The sequence below is a fragment of the Strongylocentrotus purpuratus genome, unplaced genomic scaffold (assembly GCF_000002235.5).
Source record: "Strongylocentrotus purpuratus isolate Spur 01 unplaced genomic scaffold, Spur_5.0 spur5_scaffold_12, whole genome shotgun sequence".
NCBI classification, from domain to species: Eukaryota; Metazoa; Echinodermata; class Echinoidea; order Camarodonta; family Strongylocentrotidae; genus Strongylocentrotus; species Strongylocentrotus purpuratus.
In genome coordinates, this window is record NW_022145597.1 from 8,569,910 (window position 1) to 8,595,781 (window position 25,872).

Genomic DNA, 25,872 nt, shown 5'->3' on the forward strand with positions numbered 1-25,872 from the left:
AATTATTATCATCTGACGATAATTTGATGTATAAAACCTCTGAACTTCAGAGGGCTCTGCCCCCTGGACCCAACACCAATTTGTGTCCTACCAGTGTCACAAGTAAGGTATCAAAATATGCTCATCTGACAGTAATTAAGTGAGTGGGGTGATGGGGATTTTTTTTTTGTCTACCCCCACCCCCAAACGTTTTTGCCACTGCGGTGTCACCATTACGTACCAATATTTGGCTCGCAATATTTCAAATTTGCCCCCCCCCCCCTTAGAAATCCTGGATCCGCGCCTGTTGACAGCCCTGCTATAACGATAGCGTGCATGCAGCCTCATGGGCATGCTATGAGCATAATCCTGTTTTCACGAAGTGACGGTAGTGAGGAAAATCGTAACGCAAAGTGAATGCAATTTTTTTTCACTACCGTCACTTCGTGAAAACAGCGACGATATGGTATTCAATGTCACAAAATTAATATTCTGATTGGATCCGAAGGACATATAAAAGTCTAATAAATCTTTCGAAGGTGAAATTACCTACGTCGGTCGGTCAGTAGGTAACCAGCCCTAATATATACGTTAGCATCCCAAGAGCTGTTTCATATCTGAGCAGTGCCTACCTGTAAAAACACACCACATCATCATGATCTGTGCATTGAGTCTCGTGGGGGGGGGGGGGGTTTAGGGGGGTTTACACACAAAAAATACCAAAGGGGGGGGGGGGTTGAACCCCAAAACCCCCCCCCCCTGCGTACGCCCCTGATTGAGTCAAACCGTGATCATAAGTAAGATTTGGCTATTTGTGTCAGTCGATCAGTAGACTTCAACAATGATCACGGTCTGTAAACAAATTAGATAAAAGAAGATACCCTTAATTAAGATCAAACTATAACATAATCCTCTATTAATGACCTACCAGTGCTACAAATAAGGTATCAAAATATGCTCATCTGACCGGAATTAAATGCCTAAAACCCCTTGACTTCCGGTGGCTCTGCCCCCTGGACCCCACCTAGGGCCCTAAGGCGGACGGCTGGATGCTAATCTGACGGTAATTTAATGCTTAAAACCCCTGAGCTTCTGGGGTCTCGGCCCCCTAGACCTCACACCAATTAGTGTCCTGCCAGCCTGAGTGTCACAGATAAGGTATCAAAATATGTTTATCTGACCGTAAAAACCTCTAAGTTTCCGGGGCTCCACCCCTTGACCCCACCAGGGGCCCTAAGGCGGGCCCCTGCATGCTTGTCTGACCGTTATAAAGTGCCAAAATTCCTGAGCTTCTGGGGGCTCCGCCCCCTGGACCCCACGCCAATTAGTGACCTGCCACTGTCACAAATAAAATATACAAATAAGCTCATCTGAACATATAATTTATTGCCCCAATTAAACCCCTGAAATTCCGGGGGATCCACCCCTGGACCCCACGCCAATTTTTGACCTTCCTGTAGTATTTATGAACTCAGAGACATAAAACTAGATACAATGAATTTAGAAGTTGAGATGATTTAATCTATTCCAAGATGTCCGATCATATGTCATCATGTGTACATAAAGGGGATTGAGCCCTCGACGTTGACTGTTAGCACAGTCTTACAAACACAACATATTTCCCTCCTTTAAAGAGATGAATAATGTTATATAACTAAGTCCAGATATGAGTTCAAAAGTTTATGAGTCCAGAAAATAAAACTTGTTTATTAACAAGCCTGAAATTTTATTAACCTATATTGAGCAATTGTTTCATATGAGTCCAAAACTTAAATGTTCCAGTTTTTTAATTTCTATGCTCAATACTTGTCGGCTCTAAGGATTTAAGATCTGTAATCTCGTAGATATCCAGGTCGTCTCCTTAGACGCTGAGAACGACGAACAGTTCGCGGTTCTGCTCGCTGTTGCTCTTGATCTTCAGTGCTTGTAGGGAATGGAAAGGTGTCTTCCCAATCGCTTTCATTCATGTTGCCTGGCTTGCTCGCGATAAGGCGTCTGGTGTTCCATCGCGTTCCGTCATCTAGTACAAATGCATTCGAGCCGAGCTTCTTCACGATCTGTTTGGGTTTCGATACCCCCGAAGCTAGCTTGTGCTTGCGATTTGGACGCTTTACACGAACCCAGTCACCGATAGCGAATTTCGGTGTGATTGCTCGTCTGCGTTTGTCAGTGTACGCTTTCATGCTTTGCTGTTTCCTCTCAATCTCTCTCGCTTCAGCCTGTGTGCTTGCAGGCTCTGAAACCGGTGGTTTCAGGATGTTGAATGGCATACGGAGGTTCCGTCCCAACATCAACTCTGCTGGAGTCTTTCCGGTTAGCGAATGAGGTGTTGAGCGATACGTGCGTAGTAGGGTCTGGATGGCCTTATCGAAGGTCATTCCATCTGCGAGATTCGCTTTCAAGCTCTCCTTGATTACCCGGTTGAAACGCTCTACGCCGCCATTGCTTTGAGGGTTGTAGCGAGTTGTGAGGCGATGTTGAATTCCATTAACGGCTAGGAATTCTTCGAACTGTTCAGACGTGAACTGTGGTCCATTGTCCGTGGTGATAGATTCTGGAAGACCCCACTTGGTAAACATCTTCTCCAAGATGCTAATGACTGATGTCGTAGTGACTGATTGTTGCTGCTATCTCAGGCCACTTGCTATGGAGGTCGTGTACAACTAACAAAAATCGCTGACTTTGGGGAGCGGCTTGGACTTCCCCAAAGATGTCGACTTGAAGTTGCTGCCATGGCTTCTTCGGCCATGGGGTCGGCTGCAGTGGTGCTGGCCGCGGTTGAGTTTTCTCGCTGAGAGTACACGCTTCACAAGATCTAACGAGATCTTCTACGCGTCGATCGATCGCTGGCCACCAGATTGCTTCGCGACATCGTTGCTTCATCTTCACCACACCTGGATGACTTTCATGTGCGGTTTGTAACACACGATGTTGAAGCGATTTCGGGATTACCGCTCGGGTGCCACGGGCGATACACGTGTCGTCGAAGATAGCTAGCTCATTGCGAACACGATGATATGGAACGAGGTCTTCGGAAATCTCTCTAGGCCATGCTGTTTGGAGATAATGACAGACCTTCTGTAGAGTTGCATCTGCGGCTGACTCTGTTTTCAGCTGCTCACGCGTCACAAGCTTTGCGGTCACGTGAGAGATCACCATAAGAACGTAGTCTTCGACGTCGTCTTCGATGTCGCTTCTTGCATGGCTATCGCGATTGCTATTCGCGTTCGGTGTGCGGCTAAGCATATCTGCTACTCGGTTGCGTGAACCCGCGAGATATTCGACCTTGAAATCATATTGGTGCAGTCGATCTGACCATCTGTAGATGCGGAGTGGGCGGTGTCCAGATCCTGAAGTGCTCAACAAGGTTGTTAAGGCTTGATGGTCAGTACGAAGTGTGAACTTGCGACCGTAGAGGTACATATGCCAGTGTTTGCAGGCATAGATGCATGCGAGAGCTTCGCGTTCTCCTGTAGAATACTTTCGCTCTGTGTCCGACAACGCTCGAGATGCGAATGCGACCGGACGTACACTGCCGTCGATCGTTTGCGATAACACTGCTCCGATAGCGAACGCTGACGCGTCTGTAGTCACGTACGTTTCAGCGCTTGGAGTGAAGTAAGCGAGAACTGGCGGCTCTGCGATTCTTCCTTTGAGCGTGTTGAATGCGGTCTCTTGTGCGTTGTGCCATTCCCAAAGCGCTTCCTTCCGGAGAAGCTTCTGCAGAGGTTCTGCGATTTCTGCGTATTGTGGCACGAATTTGCGGTAGAAGTTCATTGTTCCCAAGAATGAGGCTAGCTCCTTCACATTCGTTGGGGCTGGGAGTGTTCGGATAGCTGCAACGTTGTCGAGTGTAGGCGTCAGACCATCTGCAGTGACATGATATCCCAGAAAATCAATGTCCGAAGCAGCGAACGTGCACTTGGCCTCGTTGAGCGTCAAGTTATGCTTGGCGAGGCGCGTCATGACTTCTGCTAATCGTTGATCGTGCTGAGCCTTGTCCTCTCCGAAGACTACCACATCATCAAGGAGATTCAACGTGCCCTCGATGCCAGCTAGAACTGAAGAAACGATTTTCTGGAATGCGCTAGGTGCTGAGTTCAGTCCATAGGGCATACGGCGATACTGAAACATGCCTATGTGTGTGTTGAATGCAGTGAGATGGCGGCTGCTCTGCTAGCGGAACCTGGAGATAGCTACGTCTCATGTCTAGTTTAGAGAAAACTTTAGCTCCGTGGAATGAAGCTGAAAGTTCATTCATAGTAGGAAGTGGATACTTATCCGGAATGATTGCCTTGTTGACTGCCCTCAAATCTACACAAAGTCTAAGATCTCCATTCTTACGGCGTGCGATGACCAGATTAGACACCCACGGGGATGAATCGATGCGCTCGATGATGCCATCGGATTCAAGCCTATGAAGCTCCTTTGAGACTTCATCCCTGACAGCTAACGGAAGTCGACGGAGACTCTGTGCAGTAGGTGGGACTGAGGAATCCACCCTTGGTGCATGGCAATATCCTTTGCATTTACCAAACTCGTTGAAAAGTGCAGCATAGCGTTCTCTATACGCATTGTCTATGAGCCGAATGCGTTCACCAGTGTGGTCGTTCATCTGAAATCCTAGGGCGTCGAACAGATTGACTCCCATAAGGCTCTCGCCCTTCGCTATGTAGAACGTAAAGCTGTCGAGATGTACATCCTTGTACCCGACAGGAAGCTCAACCGTGCCCAGAACGGAAATCAGTGTAGGTGGTTCACCATATGCTATGAGCTTGCTCGATGTCGATGACAGGCTACAATGTGAGAAATGTCGATGATACAGTTTATCACTAAGAATTGACACTTTGGCCCCCACATCAATCATCAAAGAGAGGTTAGTACCAGCAATCTTGCACTTCACATTCTTTGAACTGACCTGAATGTGCTGAAGAGATCCGGTCTGAGAGTGTGAACACGCTGCTTGCTATGTCGCCCTCTATTGGTTCATCAAACGTGTCGAACTGAAGATGCACTTTTCTTGGTAGATCTGCATACGCTAGAGAAATGGTGCATCTTCGAGCACGAATTGCAACGTTTTCCAAACGCTGGACACGCTTTCGGAGGGTGGGTCCGTCCGCAGTTCGAACACGACTTCGAGTTAGCATGGTTAGAGTGGGCTTTGTTATGATATGGTCGTTTGATGTTCTGTACTGGAGTTGCCTGATGTGCAGTATGACTATGTCCTGTACTGGCACTCACAGTCACATCGTGTTGTTTGAGGAGCTTGGCGTCCAGCATTGCGGCTTCGATCTGGATCGCTAGATCGAGCGCCTTCTTAAGTGTCAGACCGTCATCCTCCATTAACAGACGTTCTCTAATACGGGGAATAGACGTTCTTTTCGATTAGTTGATCTCTAACCAGTTCATCGTTTAAGGTGCCAAACTTGCACTTGGATGCCAGTTCGGTTATGGCTGCCACATATTGTTTACTGGCTCCCCATGACCTTGTACTCTCTGTCGGAAACGATATCGTTCAATCATCACACTTGTTTTTGGCCCAAAATATTTCTCAAGTTCATCAACAGCTTTATCGTACGTACCGGTAGTAGACACTTCCAGCTGTCCGAAGATCCGCTGCCCCTCTGCGCCCAAACAGTGGATCAGGATTGCGCGGCGGCGGAGGTCGGGTATCTCCGCTGTGTCCAACCCGCTTGCAGTCAAATACGTTTTGAAGCTCAAAATCCATCGTGACCAAGGCACAGGAGGTTCCTGGGGTTGCTAGGAATGGGTTAGGTGCTACAAGACCTATTCCAGCCATTCTCGTCGCCAGATGTAGTATTTATGAACTCAGAGACATAAAACTAGATACAATGAATTTAGAGTTGAGATGATTTAATCTATTCCAAGATGTCCGATCATATTGTCATCATGTGTACATAAGGGGATTGAGCCCTCGACGTTGACTGTTAGCACAGTCTTACAAACACAACACTTCCAGTGTCACAAATAAGTATAAAATTATTATCATCTGACGATAATTTGATGTATAAAACCTCTGAACTTCAGAGGGCTCTGCCCCCTGGACCCAACACCAATTTGTGTCCTACAGTGTCACAAGTAAGGTATCAAAATATGCTCATCTGACAGTAATTAAGTGAGTGGGGTGATGGGGATTTTGTTTTTGTCTACCCCCACCCCAAACGTTTTTGCCACTGCCGGTGTCACCATTACGTACCAATATTTGGCTCGCATAATTTCAATTTGCCCCCCCCCTTAGAAATCCTGGATCCGCGCCTGTTGACAGCCCTGCTATAACGATAGCGTGCATGCAGCCTCATGGGCATGCTATGAGCATATGGTATTCAATATGTCACAAAATTAAATTCTGATTGGATTCCGAAGGACATATAAAAGTCTAATAAATCTTTCGAAGGTGAAATTACCTACGTCGGTCGGTCATAGGTAACCAGCCCTAATATATACGTTAGCATCCCAAGAGCTGTTTCATATCTGAGCAGTGCCTACCTGTACAAACCACCACATCATCATGATCTGTGCATTGAGTCTCGTGCTTGTTTTGGCAGTCTCCTTTGGAGAGATGGCCGAAGTCACCGACCTGACCGAGGAATGGCTCCCAGTTGTTAATGGAATATATAATCAATGGGATAGAGACAAAATCCTGGCTCGACATAACCAGTTCCGTAGTGAAGTACAGCCATCTGCTGCAAACATGGTAGCTCTGGTAAGTTTTGTTTATATACGATACTTGCTGATCTTGCGACACTACTTGCTCTATCGAAACTTGCTCCTAGCCAATTTCCTATACTATCCGAATTCTTAACTTCAACACTGGACCAATTATCTCTAACCCTTAACCAACCACTTGCAAGATTTGCGGAGAGAGGCACAAACACAATAATTGATTATAATCAGTGGCGGATCCAGGGGTGGGCCGAAACGGCCGCGGCCCCCCTCCCCTATTGGCGGCGCAAATAAATTGAGAAGTAAAAAAAGAGGAAGAAAAGAAGAGAAAAGGAGAAATGAAAAGAAGAAGAAAAAAAAAAGGAGAAGAGAAAAGAAAGGAAAAGTAAGAGAGAGTTCAACAAAGAGAAAGAGAAAGAAAAAGAAGACAGAAGCCGGGAGAGAAATACAGCGAAATGGCACTAAGTGACAGTAACGACGAATAAGGGAAAAGACTAGGGAGGAGGGTGCGTGTGTGAAATGCGGGTGCATTGAGGGGGAGAGGGGTGACTGACCGTATTTTAATATTTAGGTTATGCAAAACTGAGTCGGAATTATGCTTATTTAAAAGAATTCTTAGCATGTTTGTTTATGTAAAGCCGTAGTGCATGAAAAGATTAGTGTAGAAACACTCTTCTGAAAAGGTCGCGCCCGGCCCCTCAAAGAGCGGCAGAATGGTAATCTAGAAATTTTGGGGTCATTCTCGAAGGCTTGGGAGTCGTTATTGAAGAGGGGGCCGGGCACACTCAAATGGCAGTGACCAGGGGTGTCGATTTGTATCCGTGGTAGGGGGGGATGATAGGTGCCAAAATATTTTCGGCAATGGATCAAAGCAACCAAGAGGTAGAAGCGTGTGCCAGGTTGCACCCCCTTCCTTCCAAATTATTAACCTTTTCAAGTCACCCTCAATAAAGATAACATTTTCAGAGAATATAAGGGTGGTAATAAAATTAATAACATGCTAAATGTTAGTCCTGACTTTTGCCTGCAGTGTAGGCCTACCAGCAGGGGCGTCGCAAAAGGGCGGGGTGTGGGGGATGCGACACCCCCCCCCCTCCCACCTGTCAGGATATTGTCGGTAAAATTGCGCTGCCGTCGGAAAAAAAAGAGAAAAGGGGGAGGGAAAAAGAAAGGGAAACGGAAAGAAAAGAAAAAAGAAAAGGAAAAGAGAAGAAAGAAAGGAAAAGAAAGGAAAGAAAGGAAAGAAAGGAAAAAGAAAGGAAAGAAAAGAGAAGAAAGAAAGAGAAAAAAGAAAAAGAGCGAGGAGAGGCAAGAAAGGAAAAGAAAGAAAAGAGAGTAAAAAGGGAAACAAAAGAACGGGGGTGAAAGAGAGGAGAGAGAGGAGAGGTAAGAGCCTGAGAGAGGAGGAGTGGGAGTAAAAGAGAGCAGGGTTGTTGGGTGGAGTCGTCTTGTCGAGGGAGCAAGAAAGACACGGGTAAATATGTTGCTATGTCGGGTCAGCTGTGTCGGTATTCTTGCTCGATCCTCGTGTACTATATCAATGCAGAATTTGAAGTTGGTGAGATGTATATTGTTGGTCGGCCGACAAGTTTTCTCCCTACGAACTGTGACATTTTATCCGCTGTGACGACTTCGAGAGTGACTACAACTACAATACTTGTATTTTCTCGAAGTTTCACTTTCCTATAATATCAGCTAAAGAAATCAGAGGTTTAAAATTTTCGGGGAAAACTAAATTCTAACAAGGTTTAAGAGTCAACAACGGTACGACGAATCGTCTTCCTGTCTCTATATTGTGATGAAACGCCCCCCCCCCCCCCGCGCGGAAGGGGAAAAACGTCATTTAGACGAGTCGAGAACGGTACAACGAATCGTCTTCTTTCTCTAATAATTTAATGAAAGGTCAAAACTTCCGCGCTTCGCGCGGGAGGTGGAAGCTTTATTCAGATAAGAATTAAGGGTCGAAAACAGTGCATCAAATAGGGCTTATTAAGATTAGAAAACGGTACAAACGAATCGTCTTCTTTCCCTAATAATTTAATGAAACGCCAAAGCTTCCGCGCTTCACGCGAGAGGGGGAAAACTGAATTTAATTGAATAGGGAGTAATAAGAATCGAAAACGGTACGACGAATCGTCTTCCTTTCTCTATATTGTGATGAAACGCCTAAAATTCCGCGCTTCGCGCGAAGAGAGAAAACTTCATGTAGACGAGTCGAGAACAGTACAACGAATCGTCTTCTTTCTCTAATAATTTAATGAAACGTCAAAATTTCCGCGCTATACGCGGAAGGGGAGGCTTGATTCAGATAAGGATTTAGAGTCGAGCAAGGTTCAACGAATCGTCTACTTTCTCTAATAATAACGAAACGCCAAAACTTCCGCGCTTCGCGCGTGTGGGGAGAAACTGAATTCAGACAAGGATTAACAGTAGAGAACGGTACAGCAAATTGTCTTCTTTTCAAAATAATTTAATGAAACGTCAAAGCTTTCGAGCTTCGCGCGGGAGGGGGGGGGGGGGGGACTTCATTTAGACAAGGATTAACAGTCGAGAAAGGTACAATAAATCGTCTTCTTTTCCTAATAATTTAGAGGCCTATCACCCACATCCCCTAATGAGCGCTCTTTGAGTGATTCGCTTGCTCACTGCCGCCTTCCCTAAAATAAGATCCTAGCTCCGCGCCTGCATTAAAATATATCAGCTATGATGCTGACTAATTAGTTGACGAAATAATTCATATATTTATGTCGTCGAGGAACATGACCATTTGCGCATATGCAAGTACTATAGATAGTCCATAAGAAAAACAATTAGCCTTCGGCCCCGGGTTTATAGGGTTGAATTTGTAGATATTGGACATTTAATTTTGTCGGTAATTGGTCGCTAGTTTTGTCGGTTATCGTTGGCCTCTACACCCCCCCCCCCCCACTGAAAAAGGTCTAGTGACGCCCCTGCTTCCAAGTGCCTCGAAAAGAGTACATGGTTCATTTAAAACCATCTTTCATCGAGAAATGAAAACCTGATTTCGATGCGGTATTCGAGCAGAATTCTGTGAGATGATGATATACTTTCTCGTAGCTTGATGTGAGGAATATTATTTGTCTGCGGTACGATTGTATAGCAGACAAATGTTGTTTGTATCGTTAATGAATGCATACTTATGTTGGTTCCGGGGCTATGCCCCGATGAAATGTAATTTGCATAGGCAGCTCGTACAGGTGTGCGAGCTAATTCTGCCACGGAGACCAGGGCGTGGCATGAATTAGTGTGTAATTGAATCATTCTAGCTTGAACTTTCAACGAGACAACTTTTATTTACAATAAAAGTGCGTTGCGTCATGTATCATTCATGTGTCATCGACATACTTGTGAAGAAAATATGACTTAAGTCTACGTTTAAAAACTGAGATACTTGAAGTATTTGTTATAGTAGTATCAAGTGAATTCCAGAACCTGGGGCCAGTGGACATTAGTGTATTCAGAGTGAAGGTTGTCCTTACATATGGTAAATGGAGAGCAGAAGCCTGTCTAGTATTATAGGTGTGAATTTGGTTATTTCTTCTCAAGATTTGAGCAAGGGCAGGAGGGAGGTCCCCAGAGTGAATGCTAAACATGAGCATTCCAAGTTGCATTGAATAGAGATCTTTTAGTTTTAGAATACCGTTTTCATAATAAAGTAGATATGTATGTGCACGATAATTCGCTTTACAAATTATTCTGATAACCCGCTTCTGCACAACGAAAAGCCTGTGGATTTGAGTTTTGGATGATTTGCCCCATGCTAACATACCATAATTAATACATGATAAAATAAGAGTAGAGTACAAAATGAACAATACCTCTTGAGGTATACATGATCTCAACTTATAATAACACCAGTATTTTTTTACACCACTTTACTTAATTTGTCTACATGATTTTCCAATTCAGTTTTTCATCTATGGATATCCCAAGAAATTTTGTTGAAGTAACTCTCTCAATTGGGTTATTATTAAATGCCACTTAACTGAATTACTGAACAGTATATAATTAGTTTTCTGAAGATTCAAGGATAACTTATTAGCATTAATCCACTTCATTACTTTTCGAAACTCTTCATTATCAGTTTTCAACAATGTTTGTGGACATTTATGAGAAAAAAAATACACTTGAGTCATCAGCAAAAAATATGAATGATAATACACTTGATGAGCGTTGAAAATCATTAATATACAAGATGAATAAAAGTGTTCCCAAAATGGATCCTTGGGGAACACCACATGTTACTTTTTTTTTGGGGGGGGGGGGCTAGAGTCAATTCCATGTTAGGGACACATATTGCTTTCTATCAGTAATATAACTTCTAAGCCAATCCAAGGCGACTCCCCTGACACCATAATGACATAATTTACTTAAGAGAATTTCATGGTCTACAGTATCAAAGGCCTTGGAAAAGTCTAAAAATGTACCGATGGTGTGTAAGCGACTAAGGCAGAAGCAAGTTTATCTATAAGGTGTACAATTGCATGCGTTGTTGTATGCTTCTCCCGAAAACGAAACTGATAATTACTGAAGACACATGTTTTGTTTAAAAATGTTATAGTTCTTACATAAATAATTTTGTTCAGAATTTTTGAAAAACAGGTTAACAAAGAAATCGGACGATAATTTGTCAGTAATTGAGAGTCACCTTTTTTAAAACTTGGTACAACTTTTGCGATCTTCATGTTTATCGGTACAACTCCGCTTGACATAGACAAATTAAAAACATGAACTAGTGGTTAAAGGATACCGACAATAACTTGCTTAATAAGTTCGTTCCCAATATGATCATACCCAGGACTTTTCTTGTTCTTGAGGGCTCTAACAATACCAAGCAATTCTTCGTCATTTGTGGGCACCAGAAATAAACTTTGCATGTTAGGTTCTCCTAAGTATTCATGAAAATCAGTTTGACTGTTTGGAATATTTTTTTTCAGATTCGGACCAATATTACAAAAATATTCATTAAACAGAGCCCCTGGAAGTTCAGGGGTTTTAGGCATTTAATTACGATTAGATGAGCATATTTTGGTACCTTATTTGTGACATGCACTGAAACGCAGGTCACTAATTGGAGTGGGGTCCAGGGGGTGGAGCTCCCAGAAGCTCAGGGGTTTTAGGCATTAAATTACGATCAGATGAGCATCCAGGGGCCGCCTTAGGGCCCTTTAAAAGTGAAGTGTGAAAAAATGTACATGTAAGAGTTTCGATGTCTAGAGTTTATTATCATTTTGTGCAATATGTTGAATTAATCTTTTTCATTTCTTATCCCATTTCTGTTCCTTAATTTGTCATTTTTGGTGAATGTATTCTTTCATATAACTTTGAACAATGCAATTATGTAATTAAAAAAATATATATATATTATTCATTGCGGATGTAGTATCGAAAATAATATCGCTAGTTATATTCGTTTGTCGCAATGTTATGGTCAACAGGGGATCTAAAAGATCACGACGTTATTATTCGAATTATTTGACCGACGGTCCGCCCGTAGAATATAAAACACGCTCGCTTATTTTATCACCTGCCGAAGCGTTGCAGCGGCGCACGAAGCGTTGTGATTTTTTAGATCCCTTTGACCATACATTGCGAGACAAACAAATATCACTAGCGATATTATTTTCGATATGTAATCTTTGTCAGGCGCGTACGCAGGGGGGGGGGGGTGAACCCCCCCCCCCCCCTTGGTATTTTTTATGTGTGTATTTTGGAAGAACCCCCCCCCCTTTGGTTGGTTTTTTTTTTTTAATTATTTAAAAAAATATTAAAAAATTATGCCAATGGCTGACCTAAAAAAGGTGACCTTACCCCCCCCCCCCCCGCTTATTCAGCGGCTGGCTGAGTCGTTGCGAAATTTTCAGCCCGATTTCAAAATTTTAACCCCCCCCCCCTCCCCCCTTGAAAAAATCCTGCGTACGCCAACGATCTTTGTTTGTATCAATCTTTATACTTTTTTAAAACCTCATTTACTTTCAATGACGCGGCATAAATGAAAAATAAAGTATCCTAATATTGCCTCGTTCTCTGGTTACAGCAATGGAGTCATGACCTTGCAGGTCTTGCGCAGAGGTGGGCGAACCGATGCGACTTCGGCTTTAACTTCCGAAGTCTGGTAACAGAATTTAGTAGTGTAGGCCAGAACATCGCCCAGGTGTATGCCGGCACTCTTGATTCTATAATGGATTCGTGGAATAACGAGAAGGCTGATTATGACTTCGAAACCAACACCTGTTCCGCATTCTGTGCCCACTACACTCAGGTAAGTTTCAAAGCTCAAAGCCTTTTTTAGCCGTTGACAATACATACAATTAACAACTAATTATATATATAATCATACCCTTACCATTAAAGTTAGGTCGTTTTTAAGAATGTGATTTTTTTTCTCCTGATTTATGTTTCTTTAAAATGTGACACATTAATTACAGCTAAAAGTATTCAACAAAGGCCCTAATTTAACCAGTCCTCCTTTTATTCTTGAGTCACGAAAAATACACAAAACATTAAATTGACAAGGGGTTTGAAATTGAATAATTTAACTGTATGTTGGTAGCATCCTTTAAAAAAAAAGCTTACGACGACGACGACGATGATGGAAATGATGATGAAAAAATACACAAAACATTAAATTGACCAGGGGTTTGAAATTGAATAATTTAACTGTATGTTGGTAGCATCCTTTAAAAAAAAAAGCTTACGACGACGACGATGATGGAAATGATGATGATTATGATCATAATTATTATTATTGTTATCAACATCATTAATTTTTTTTATCATTATTATCATCATCATGTTTATTATTTTATACAAATTATTATCATTTTAATTACTATTGTTATTATCATTATTATAAGTAGTAGACCAAGCAGTAGTAGTCGTAGTAGTTGTTGTTGTTATTGTTGTCTTTGTTTTATTTTCATTACCATTTTTTTCATTTTGGTATAGATGGTGTGGGCTACAACCTCTTTCATAGGATGTGGCAGGGCTGCATGTCCACCGCATTCATTGTACCGTCCTGACACGTACATCGTCTGTAATTACGGACCCGGGTAATTCGTTGTCATCATTGCATGGTCATTGTTCCCATTTTGCTCGGGATAGTTACATACACACACACACGCACACACACATATGAATTCAAGTACGCAATAAATGATGAAGAGAGAGAACCGTTTATATTATAGGTTACGTGACCTAATACAACTGTTGGTCTAAAGGCATTAGTCTTCTCTATCTTCATCATTTTTTGCGTAGTTGTTTCTAAAAATATTTAGAGCCTATATATATTATATATATATATATATATATATATATATACATGTATTTGCAGGCGCGGATCCAGGATTTCTTAGGGGGGGCCAAATTTGGATTCAATTTTAAAATTTAGTGTGCTGAAATTTGAAAATCGTGCCGGCCAATATTTCGCTCATAAGTGACTTTAGTTCATAAAATCAAAACAAGTTGGTCGAGTTGTCCGGATAGAGTGACACCCTAACAACTAGACCCAGACGAGTTGTCCAGGGCCTGGTCGGGTTATCTGTGGTCGATCTGTCCGTTGGGCGGGCTGTCATGCAAGAAGCACATAGAGACATAATGTATGTACACTCTAAAAAAAATCGAGTGATCACGGACGTCACTCCTCTGGAGAGTGAAAATGTAGTGAAAATGGAGTGAACATTCACTCTTTTCTTCTTAGAGAGCACTCTTATTTTAGACTAAATTCAATCGATTTTCACTCCTAAACAAGTGATCACGGACGTCACTCCCAAGAAAGTAGAAAATAGAGTGAAAATTCACTCTTTTTTTTAAAGAGAGTACATAATTATACAAATACTTTATTATGGAAATCGTCCATCCGTCATGGTTAAAGAAAACAAATGAAATAAAGATCCTTGTGAGTTTCAATTCACTATTACCGGTTTCAATTAATTTCGTCAGATAGTGAATTCAACATCACAAACAAGTGCAACAAAGTGTATACAAATAAATGAGTACATGACTGTGTACATTGCGTTGAAATGGCACATTGCGTGGGAATGGAATTAACATATTATATATTGTTACATCATAGTCGTAATCATATCATATTTATCTTTCTCTATTTTGTGGAAAATATATATCGAAGAGACAAGAGATATGTTAATTAATAGAATGATACATAATTGTCAAAACGTCAGAAAGAAAAAACAAATACTTACTGTAAAGTAAACATATATATCAAGATGTGCAAAATAAAAAAATGAAACAATTTGATGCTATATATACAATTCTATAAATTAAGAACATGAAACTAAACTAAAAGGTAACCCCCCCCCCCCGCTTCCCCTAAGGAAAAGTACAATGCATTTTATAAAAATGTCAACCACATCTGAACAATTTTTAATTAAAAATAGTGAAGAATGATGGGATTATTAAATAAAACTTGTAATTTATGACTTAAAGTCTTGATATTGAATGGTTCTTTTACTATCTTCCAGAGGTAATGTGACCCATCGCCCATACGAATCAGGTGTGCCCTGTTCTAGTTGCCCTGATAGTGAAGGAGATACATATAGCTGCGAGAATAATCTTTGCACCTGTAAGTATTCAATTCAATTTAGTTCAATTCAATTCAATTCAATTCAATTCAATTCAAGGTTTATTTCAAGGTACTAAATCCCATTTGCAGGCCAAAAATAATGAAAAGGTTAAATTTCAACGGCATTTGAAAGATAATACTAATTTAGAACTTCCCTAAAAAAAGGGTGCTTGAAAACTGCTTTAAGTGGGAAAATAACGACTAATAGTAGTCAAATCGACTTAAGAGCTATAGAGCCAGTAAGTAATAGTCTGATTTTCAGACCATTGTACCGAATGGTCATACGTTTTATGCTGCGCAAAGATTCAATCACTTTAATTTGGCCATTACAAGAAGTGGGTTATTGATGTAGACAAATGATCATGTACCCTTTACAGCTCACTTTATGTATGTTAATACCAAAGAAGGAAAAAAAAAGCTAGTCAGTCACTCAATAGTGTCTGACAGCGAAGTCTAGCAAGTAAACGGGTTTCCTTGCTAACGTTTAAATTTCACAGATAGGTCATCCGTGACATATTCATAATTCCTGCAAAGTTCTACAGAATTTGATGTTGGCTGCAAAAGGGACATAGTATCTTTAAAGGGGAAGTCAACCCTAGTATATCAGAAAAATGAGACAAATAAATTAGTGAAATTTTGAGCAATATCCGATTAAATTAGAAAAGTTATGAATTTTTAAGTTGTCATCAGTGATGGCAACACTGTGACATATCGTGCGAGCTCCTCTCTAATTCTCTCTGTACAGAAAATTTCATAAATTGTCACTTTCTTAGTTATTGATGACAGAATATTAAGGGTTATACGGGGGTTGTATTATTGACACATTTGCAATAATTATATTTAGGGTGAATGTAATATGATTGAACATTTTCTGAAGGGAAGATATCATTTTTTGATTTGATTTTTTTAGTATTACCATGGACCTACTACAAACAGGGCAAATTGGAAGGGACCTCGCAAGATACCTCACAGAGTTGTCAATTTGTATTTGATTTGATACTTCTAATCCGTTTTTGCTCATACTTTCACTGACATATTTCTTTTATTTTTCTGCTTCTATTAAAACCAATTCAACATCAGGGTGGACTACCCCTTTAAACATGACTGGTAGTCACAAACTGAATTGTACATGTTTCTACAGTGCAAGTTAAATACAATATTTATACAAATTGCAGCAATAAGAAAACATGTAGAATAGAAAGTAATAGGTACATGAAATAGATATCATTAATGAAAATGTAATACAAAAGCAAATACATGACTGTTAAATGCATTAGCATTGCATCCAATTACCTCGCTGCTCTCAATGTAAACATATTGCACGATAATAAACAGGACTAGGTCCCAAAAAAAATGGAAGGGTGTGTGATGGAAAGAAAAGAAGACTGTAAGCAACCAAACAGGAGATATAAGATACCGAATGGAAGGAAGAAAGACAGTGGTGGATTCTATATGAAACAGGAGAGAGAGAGATTCATTTATACCCATTTACACCGGGGCTCCCTTTCATAAAACTTACAACTAATGTTAACTTTGCCCTTAAATCATATTGTTGTAATACGTGGTGGATGCATTCGTTGCGTTTTATTTATCTTCTCGTAATCTTTTTTGTTTTAGTGGGCTAAGGGCTTGGCAACGCTGACATGACAACGAGATTGGACTGAACTCCCCAACTACAACACGTCCAAAGGACCTGATTACATTTTTTGAGTTTTACTTCTATTCATCTTTACTTCGCAACCCATAATTCGGAATAGTGGGAATCGTATAAAAGTTTGTTCAGATATAATGCGGTAATATAATGCGGTTACCCCTCCACAAACCGCGGCGGATTACGTGTAAAATCCGGTGGTTGTGGTTTACTTCGATTAATAGAGTGTGAGTCCAAAAAAAGTTTACACCTAGAAAATTGCTAATTATTTTTAAAAATCATCTATGAACAGTAAATTATTATACATCTGATGAAAGAGTGTTTTATCCCAAATCATTTTGGTATCATTTTTGTGGGGTATGTGTTTACGCTTGGATGAACAGGAGGCATTTTTTGCGTGAGTGCAAAATTCGACTTGCGCCAAAGTTGCTTATGTGATGTCACATAAAAACAATTGGGATTTGGGTATTAATTCGGTCTTTGCAGATCCAAATAACATTCCTAACAAAATTAATCATGCCACACATATTAAATATCAACGAACATTTTGTGCGCGCGTGTGTGTATGTGACTTTGCTTTTGCAAAACGCATATGCAATCCATTTCATTTGATACATTAAATTCATTCTCTCACTCCGCTAATCCGAACATACTGTAGGCATCACTTTGGCACAAGTTGATTTTTGCACTCTCGCAAACAATGCCTCCTGTTCATCCCAGCGTTAACACATACCACACAAAAGTGATACCAAACGATTTGGGATAAAACACTCTTTCATAAGATGTATAATAATTTACTGTTCATAGATGATTTTTAAAATAATTAGCAATTTTCTAGGTGTAAACTTTTTTTGACTCACACGGTGTAGAGGGCTTCTTTTGATTTTTTATTTCGAAATCTGTGTTGGTAATATCTTTAATTTTAAAGCATTACATACTGCATTCTATTCAACATTGTCTTGAAGACTGCAATGCTGTTTGCAGACATGGGAATTCTGGTCTTCTTTCTTAATCTTTACCGTCAATGTCTGTGTGACTATTATTTGTTTTTATTTGATGCTCTTTTACTTTTGTACCATTAATTAAATCATGAATTTTAGTTTTCATTTCATCGTTGAAAGACAATCTTTATTATTATCCTTGGCATATAAGTTTATTTCGTAAATTCAATTGTAAACTTATACTTCTTCTAAAATGAGGAATTCTTCTGTCAAAGTCTAAGTGTGTTAACCAAGTTAAGTCACAAACGGTAGGCCTATACTCGCCGTGGGCCGGGAGCGGCAGGGAGGACGTTTCTTGAAATCAATCAAAGGGCCAAATTTAACTACTATATGGAGGGGAATTTTTCTTTCCTGGAGGGGCCGTTATAAATAGGCAATTTGTGCTTAAAAATAGGCAAAAACAGGATTATAAGCACCAGAAGGGGCCGGGGGCGAAATTTTTATTCCCAAACAGGTTAGCAATTTCTTATCATAGGCAACACAACCACGACAAATTGATTCGCCACCAAAGACAAGCATCACACATCCCAAAACCACCACAATAACTCCCAAAACATGTCAGGAGGCCAATGTCTATGTGTCAAGATGTCAGCGATAACAAACACTTTATTAACTAGTCTTGGCTCCAAGCGCACGCAGGCGCGTCACATTTACTAATAATACAAAGACATTTCATCGAGTAATAAATGCAAACCAGAAAAAGTAATTGAGCATATGTATTCCAAGTCACCTGTATAGCTATGAAGAACTCTAATTGATGAGACTTACATCTCAGGATACTGCACTACACTATTCAGTGAAACCTCATAGTAACATGGTCTTTTGACATCATTATTCATCAGGTATAATAATAAATTTGAAACTGATTACCCTCAAATGTACACAGTAGATACAACAAGCCAAAGAGTGCACAATCTTATGGGTTTACATCTAGTGACATTATTCCATATAATTGCTCTGTTATCAAATCTCTTCAAAAGCAGTTTTCCATTTTGGAACAAAATTCAAACCTATGTACAAAACGATCTACGGGTGTGTATATGGTGTGCAACTGTGCATTACACAAGCTTTTCAATTGCCACTCATCTGTGAATTCTTCTCGTTTATTGAAAATGGGCTCACTTGATGTGAATTTCTTGCTTTTCATCTTTAATGATGTAAATCACTTGGTTGAGAACAATCCAGACAATGTTATAAAAAAGGTCTACATGTTTATCTCAGGTTATCCATACTGTACCTGCAGAATCAAAGCACATGTAGAGTGCAAATAATTTGCAAAAATTATAGCAACTGAATCAGATATTGCAGGTACAATTATGAAGCTTATGGGTCATTCCATGTCAAATCACCCAATGGTTTTAACCCGACCATTTTTGATTTTGATGAAACTTAGTGTACTTGTTGAGTGTGATCTCACAGCACCAAATCCAAAATTTTAGGTCAATCGGGTGAGGGGTTTGGGAGATACGGCCCACCAAATTTTGAGATTTTTTCAAAAATGGGGGTGGCGGGCCTACCTTTGAACCCTTGTATCTCGGGACCTAATGGGTCAATCTTCACAAAATTTGTATTGTTTTAAAGGGTATTCAATAAGGATTCCAATTCTGCCGCCATTTTGAAGATTCGTACATGTTGGGGTACTTTGACCTCTTGACCTCAGATTTGACCTTGAAATTGACCTTGTGGATCACGTAATTTTGACAACTTTTTTCATGAAATGTAATCTCTGACATGTACACTAAAACATGTAAAAGTTTCAGAGATATAATATTTTTTGTTTAGGAGCAATAAGGATTGAAAGTATTCATGCTCACAGATATTCACAATAAACCCTATTATAATGTATACAATACATGCAATATGCACAGTACAACATACATCTTCCACATGCTTTTTTGTTTTAGGCATATCCATCCTAAATGTCAGTAGTACTTGAATAGAAATAAAATGACAAGTTCATATAGGCCTAAAGGGTTAACAGGATGTATGGCTTTAGGCCTCTGAGTCGGTTCTAGGATAATTACCCCCCTGGAAAATTAACCCTCAGGAAATTACCCCCCCCCCCTGAGGACAATTACCCCCCCCCCCCCCAAGGACTATCACACCCAGAGGATTATTACCCCTCAGAAAATTACCTCCTAGGACAATCTGTCCCCCCCCCCCCAAGGACAATCAACACCCGGACAATTTCCCCCTAGGACAATTACCCCCCCCCCCCCCCCGGGAAAATTACCCCTCAAGAATAATATACCCCAAAAAATAAATCTGCTTTGATTATAACCACCTTATCAGTTTGGACTTCCACTTTAACGAATAGGGGGGGGGGGGTAATTGACCTCTGGGGTAATTGTCCTTAGAGGGTAGTTTTCAGGGGGTGAATTTTCCAGGGGGTAATTATCCTAGAACCGACTCAGAGGTCTAAAGCCATACATCCTGTTAACCCTTTAGGCCTATATGAACTTGTCATTTTATTTCTATTCAAGTACTGCTGACATTTAGGATGGATGTGACTAAAACAAAAAAACATGTGGAAGATGTATGTTGTACTGTGCATATTGCATGTATTGTATACATTATAATAGGGTTTATTGTGAATATCTGTGAGCATGGATACTTTCAATCCTTATTACTCCAAAACAAAAAATATTATATCTCTGAAACTTTAATATGTTTTAGTGAACATGTCAGAGATTACATTTCATGAAAAATGTTGTCAAAGTTACGTGATCCACAAGGTCAATTTCAAGGTTAAATCTGAGGTCAAGAGGTCAAAGTACCCCAACATGTACGAATCTTCAAAATGGCGGCAGATTTGGAATCCTTATTGAATACCCTTTAAAACAATACAAATTTTGTGAAGATTGACCCATTAGGTCCCGAGATACAAGGGTTCAAAGGTAGGCCCGCCACCCCCATTTTTGAAAAAATCTCAAAATTTGGTGGGCCGTATCTCCCAAACCCCTCACCCGATTGACCTAAAATTTTGGATTTGGTGCTGTGAGATCACACTCAACAAGTATACTAAGTTTCATCAAAATCAAAAATGGTCGGGTTAAGATTTTCAGATTTTTTGGGTGATTTGACATGGAATGACCCTTATAGAGTAAATATTCAAATACAGTGTACCTCAAAATTCAGGTACATTTTGTTTAACCCCTAATTTAATCAACTCTTCTAAGTTCCTCTTTAGTTTGCCTTCGTGTAAAGTTAACAAACAGAAAATTATGGTTAGGTTGTGCAACTGTCACAATGTGTCCCAAGAATTTTATTTCATTACACAGAACAAAAGTCTCAGATTGTTCTGTTATTTTAAAAGATTATTGAAAGCTCTCTCCAGTTTTAAACGGCTTCACAGTCAATCATCCAGTGGATAAGCTATGCAGACAAGAGGCAAAATATAAAAGACCGATCTGTCTTTGTAGTTTGTACGAATGAAGTTCTATGTTTTGGTTTTTTTTCCTGAAAATGCGTTCTCTCCAAAGTTGTGTTGAAGTAGGTCAAGCTGATCCTGGCTAATGAGCTTGCTTTCGTGGACTTCCTGCAAGAGAGTCCTGGTTTTTCCATCTTTCCTGTTTACCTTGTTTCACCACTTTTTTTTTCTTGGCATCCTGCACTTGCTGTCTGGTTATATTCAGTTTCTAATCAACTCAGACAGAAAAAGAATAGTCATGTTCTTTTGTAATGTCATAGGGTTTCTTTGGAGGCACGGGAACACTTTCGGATGTTGTACATGGTTTTGCTGGGAGTCTTGAGCCATGGGTCTGTTTATAGGGAGGACGTCCAGGAAAGACAGTAGGCACAGCTCTAGGAAGGAGATGTGGTGTGTAACATCCTTTCCTCTCTTGGGTGTATTCCTGCATTACAATAAAAGCAAATGGAAACAATAATGAGTTTTTTCTCATAACATGACAATTGTTCTACTATTCATGCTATTTCATGTGATTTTTAAGACTGAAACTGAAAGCAGCTTCCAGCCAAATGAATAAAATAATGTCATTTGATAGAAATAGTGTAGTGTGCGGTGGGATTTTTAGGCTAGCCTAAGGTAGTTGGATAACTCCTGTGATGTGAAATATGGCAGGCTAGCCTGGCTTAGACCAAAAGCTTCAGTCTCTCTATATCGTCGGTTGTTCTACTGAGACTGCGTCTGGCTGGCACTAGACCTCTGATTATATTATGGGGAATGTCAACAAATGTCAGTTTTATTAAAGAAATGACCCATATCACACGGTTATTTCTGTCTAGCCTGGCTTTGCCTTTCAGGCTTTAGAAATTAGAGACTAGAGTTTAGATCTAGAGTCTAGATCTAGATCGAGAGTCTAGCCTAGATATAGACTAGTTAAAAATAAAATATAAAGTCAGAAGTTGACATTTGATTTTTATCTTGAAATTAGATAAGATAAAATTAATTATATCATTTTATTTAATAGAATCAAACTCATGGAGTTATATTTCCGAGTTGGACTCTCTGGCTCTTGGAGTTGCGAGCGACTCCAGCGCAGCAGAATTTTCCCATCACCGTCCCCAGAACCTTAACCCATGCCTGCCCCAGCCAGGCGGGCGTGGACTGGCGCGCTCCGCTGCTGCAGGAGCTGCGGTGGCTTGTCATGAGACAACCCGTGCCGGGTACAGACTACAGTCACTGCATAAACTACATTTTTAGCTCCAAAATCTCCTTATTAATCAACATAACATTAAGAAGAACTTACTTGTGAACTATTAGGCAGTTCCCTTTCTTTCTTCGGTTCGAACATCCAAATGCATCGCACGAACCTGGCTTCTCCAAATTTTTCCACGTAAGTTGTGCACAGTATCTTGTTGGGTCGTTCGTTTTTCTGCCCTCCTTAGTAATGGCGGCCACCGCTCCAGGTCAACACAGCAATTTGAGCGAGTACGCCCTCTAGTGTTATTAAGTATATATGAACCGACGAATCCGCATTCGACGGTTCATGAAACCCGCCCTCCTTCAATTCTAGCAGACGATGAACCGTCGAATCTGTAGCATCGTCTGAACGGGATGTAAAAATTGGTAAGTAAACTGTGTTTCGTGTACCTAGTTGGACTTTTATGAGATTAGATGCATGAATGTAATGAAAATCTGAAGTCGCTGCTTAAATTATATCAATTTATAACACATTTAAGCAGATATTTCGAACTCAAAACTCTGATTGTCCCACCTGTTGATTTAGATGTTAGTAAATCTAGAGATTTAGATAAAATCAATTTCAATGGACAATGGACAATATAGGTCCAAGTCGAGACGGACGATTGTTCGTACTATGAATCTTAAATCTAAGTCTAATGTGTTATCATTTCCCTATTTTTTTAAAATATGGGTAGACTATTAACTGTTGAAATTAATTGTACTAGATCTATGCATGCATGGTGTTGGTCATGGTTGTCACTCACTAGAATCTACTATTCATTTTATTTTAAACTAGAGTTTAGACTAAGTCAAATAAGAGTTTAGCCACCCTGAAACTTCCACAAATTTTTATTCCTGCATATACGCCATACTTAAATATTGTTCACGCCATTATTATTCAAGCAGTGCAATGAGTAGGCGAGTTGGCTCAGTCGGTAAAGCGTCTGCCTGTCGAACCAAAGATCCCGGGTTCGACTCCCACCGAGGCGGATGACTGATGTCTGCATTGTGTGTTAATGTGCCCCTTCCCTTGTTCATAGACGCAGGTTATGTCAAGTGGAAAACACTCCGTCCCTCGGATAGGACGTTAAATGGAGGTCCCGTGTACAAAAGAGTCACCACCCTTGCACGTTAAGAACCCATTGCACTTTTCGTATAAGAGTAGGGGGAAACACCGGTGTAATGGTCCACCTGCACACCCCAATCAGGCCGAGTATACGGCATCTGCAAGAATCTTCAGTATTGAAGGAGGCAGATTATCTTGAAGAAGAAGGAGAAGATGCTTTCAGCGGTCACTTTTTCTTTTCCTGTTTTCCTTAGTTTTCTGTGCGTAGACAGTGCGCAAGTAATGTGAAAACTGCGGGAAGTATCCACAAATTATGAGCAATTTATTCGTAAATCCATCGTGAACTAGTCGTAAACATGCGTGTCACTCGGGGCATTGGCACGCACCAGTCAGTATGGACACAGGTAGAATACGTATAGGATACTCATAATTCCTGAAGTGTTCACGAAAGACGTCCACCAAATTTGTTGTGCCAAAATTTTAAACATTTTGAAAATTCTGCCACAAATTTCAAGCTTTGTCCCGCATCAGCCTCGATCATCCTCCAGCATGTTCCGCAAACGCTTCCTGTTATGGCAAAAACGTGACATGAAACAATGGGCAAACCATGCGCAAACCAATATCGTGGAAGTGTCAGGGTGCTTTAAGACTATGAGTTTAACTTTGAAATTTGTGACTAGATTTTGTCTAGATTTAGATCTAACTACTGTTAGTGCTAGTTAACTTAGTATGCAAATAATTGTGGCACCATTCATTTTTTGAATCCCTTGCCTTTTGTTTTGTTTTGATATTATTGTAATAGAAAGATGAGTATTCTATTCCAAAAAATTATGTGCACAATGTCATGGGTACAATTTCTGTGCGGGAACGCTAATAACTAATAGAAATAGGGGCCTGGCTGGTATTGGTAATGGCTCTGTCCTGATGATACTGAGACAAACTGCAACAGTCTTAATTGGTCTGTGATTTGTGTAGATCTACTCACCTTTTCTCTCCATACATTCACAAATTCTTTTTAAATCAATAAATTTTTTATTTTAATTATGAAATATCCAGCCCCACCCTCCACCCCCATGCCGCCTACGCCTATATGATGACAACTCGGACAGTCAGATATTGGACATTTATAGTTATTTATTTTTTATTTATTTATTTATTTTTTTATTTTTTATTTTTTTATTTATTTATTTATTTATTTATTTATTTATTATTTTTTTTGGGGGGGGGGGGGGCTGAGGTGGTTTCATTGTAAAATGTATCGTCTTAATTGTCACCAAAATAAATGTTCATAAGTTTGACTCTCATTTGAGGGGGGGGGGGGGGGTAGGGGGAGCAAGATTTCCACAAAGGGGACAAATTACAATAGGATTATGGGTGTGTTTTGTTTTCCTTTCTCTTGTCCCCACTGGAGCTGGGCAAATATATTAGCTAGATTATGGGGATGTCTATATAATTATCAAAGCTGAAAAGAAAAATATGCTTTTAAAAAGACATGATACAGGGGAGGCCATCGTTCCCATAATGCCTTAAGGTCACAAAATCGTATCTTATATGGCTTAAAATCTTGAAAATCCTCCTTGTAATATTGTTTATTTACGAAAAGCTTGAATATAGTATACAACTTAAGTCCCTATAACCCCCTCTCTGTCGCTTCCTTCCTTTGCTGAGGATTAGGGATATGTTAGATCAGCCCCTTGATGCCAACGGTGCTACACCCCCACCAACCCCTCCCCCAATGAAACACACACAGGCTACGCCATCTATGAACTACTTGGACGAGAATTGTCGACAATATGCACTTGTACCAAGGAAATACTTCAGGGTGGGTGGGCCGAATCGTGCAGCTTGGTCAGACTGATTGGGGGGGGGGGGGGAGGGGGCTAGGGCCCGGAATGATGGGTCACATATCTTATTGGGGCATGCCTTTTTTTTCTTTTAAAAAAAATGTATGTTTTCAATGAATATTTTCTACAAATATTCGGGGCCATGTGACGTCCCCCCCCCCCGCCCCTGCACCCATGCCACAGTCGTGGGGTGTCCCCTATCCATTTTGCTTTTTTATTATCATTTTGTTTATTGCTTATCTGACTTTCATTTTTGTATGAATAGGGACCCTCTTCTCCTATTATGAATAGCGACCCTCATTAAAATTTATGAATAGCGATCCTCTCCTCGTTTTCTGAATAGCGACTCTCTTCTTGTATTATGAATAGCGACCCTCTTCTCGTGTTATAAATAGTGACC

At 40.4% G+C, this 25,872-nt stretch overlaps 3 protein-coding genes and 1 long non-coding RNA gene across 4 annotated transcripts; 1 reads left to right on the top strand and 3 right to left on the bottom strand.

Moving 5' to 3' along the window:
- Positions 1 to 1,802: 1,802 nt before the first annotated feature.
- LOC100892668 (uncharacterized protein K02A2.6-like) lies at positions 1,803 to 2,558 on the bottom strand. The gene has a single exon (XM_003730345.2). It carries the CDS (start codon positions 2,556 to 2,558, stop codon positions 1,803 to 1,805), a length of 756 nt encoding a protein of 251 aa, XP_003730393.2.
- Positions 2,559 to 2,571: 13 nt separating this feature from the next.
- Positions 2,572 to 5,779, bottom strand: LOC100892748 (uncharacterized protein K02A2.6-like). The gene is made up of 4 exons (XM_030982583.1): positions 5,562 to 5,779; positions 5,221 to 5,335; positions 4,166 to 4,897; positions 2,572 to 4,104 (listed from the first exon to the last, which is right to left on the bottom strand). The coding sequence occupies exons 1-4, from the start codon at positions 5,777 to 5,779 to the stop codon at positions 2,572 to 2,574; spliced, it is 2,598 nt and encodes an 865-aa protein (XP_030838443.1).
- Positions 5,780 to 6,508: 729 nt separating this feature from the next.
- Positions 6,509 to 25,264, top strand: LOC578123 (glioma pathogenesis-related protein 1). The gene is made up of 6 exons (XM_030982585.1): positions 6,509 to 6,703; positions 12,722 to 12,946; positions 13,633 to 13,736; positions 15,165 to 15,265; positions 22,399 to 22,514; positions 25,160 to 25,264. Exons 1-6 carry the CDS (start codon positions 6,509 to 6,511, stop codon positions 25,262 to 25,264), a joined length of 846 nt encoding a protein of 281 aa, XP_030838445.1.
- LOC115922605 lies at positions 21,230 to 23,655 on the bottom strand. The gene is made up of 2 exons (XR_004063502.1): positions 22,627 to 23,655; positions 21,230 to 21,771 (listed from the first exon to the last, which is right to left on the bottom strand). It is a non-coding gene; the product is annotated as an uncharacterized LOC115922605 (long non-coding RNA).
- Positions 25,265 to 25,872: the final 608 nt, after the last annotated feature.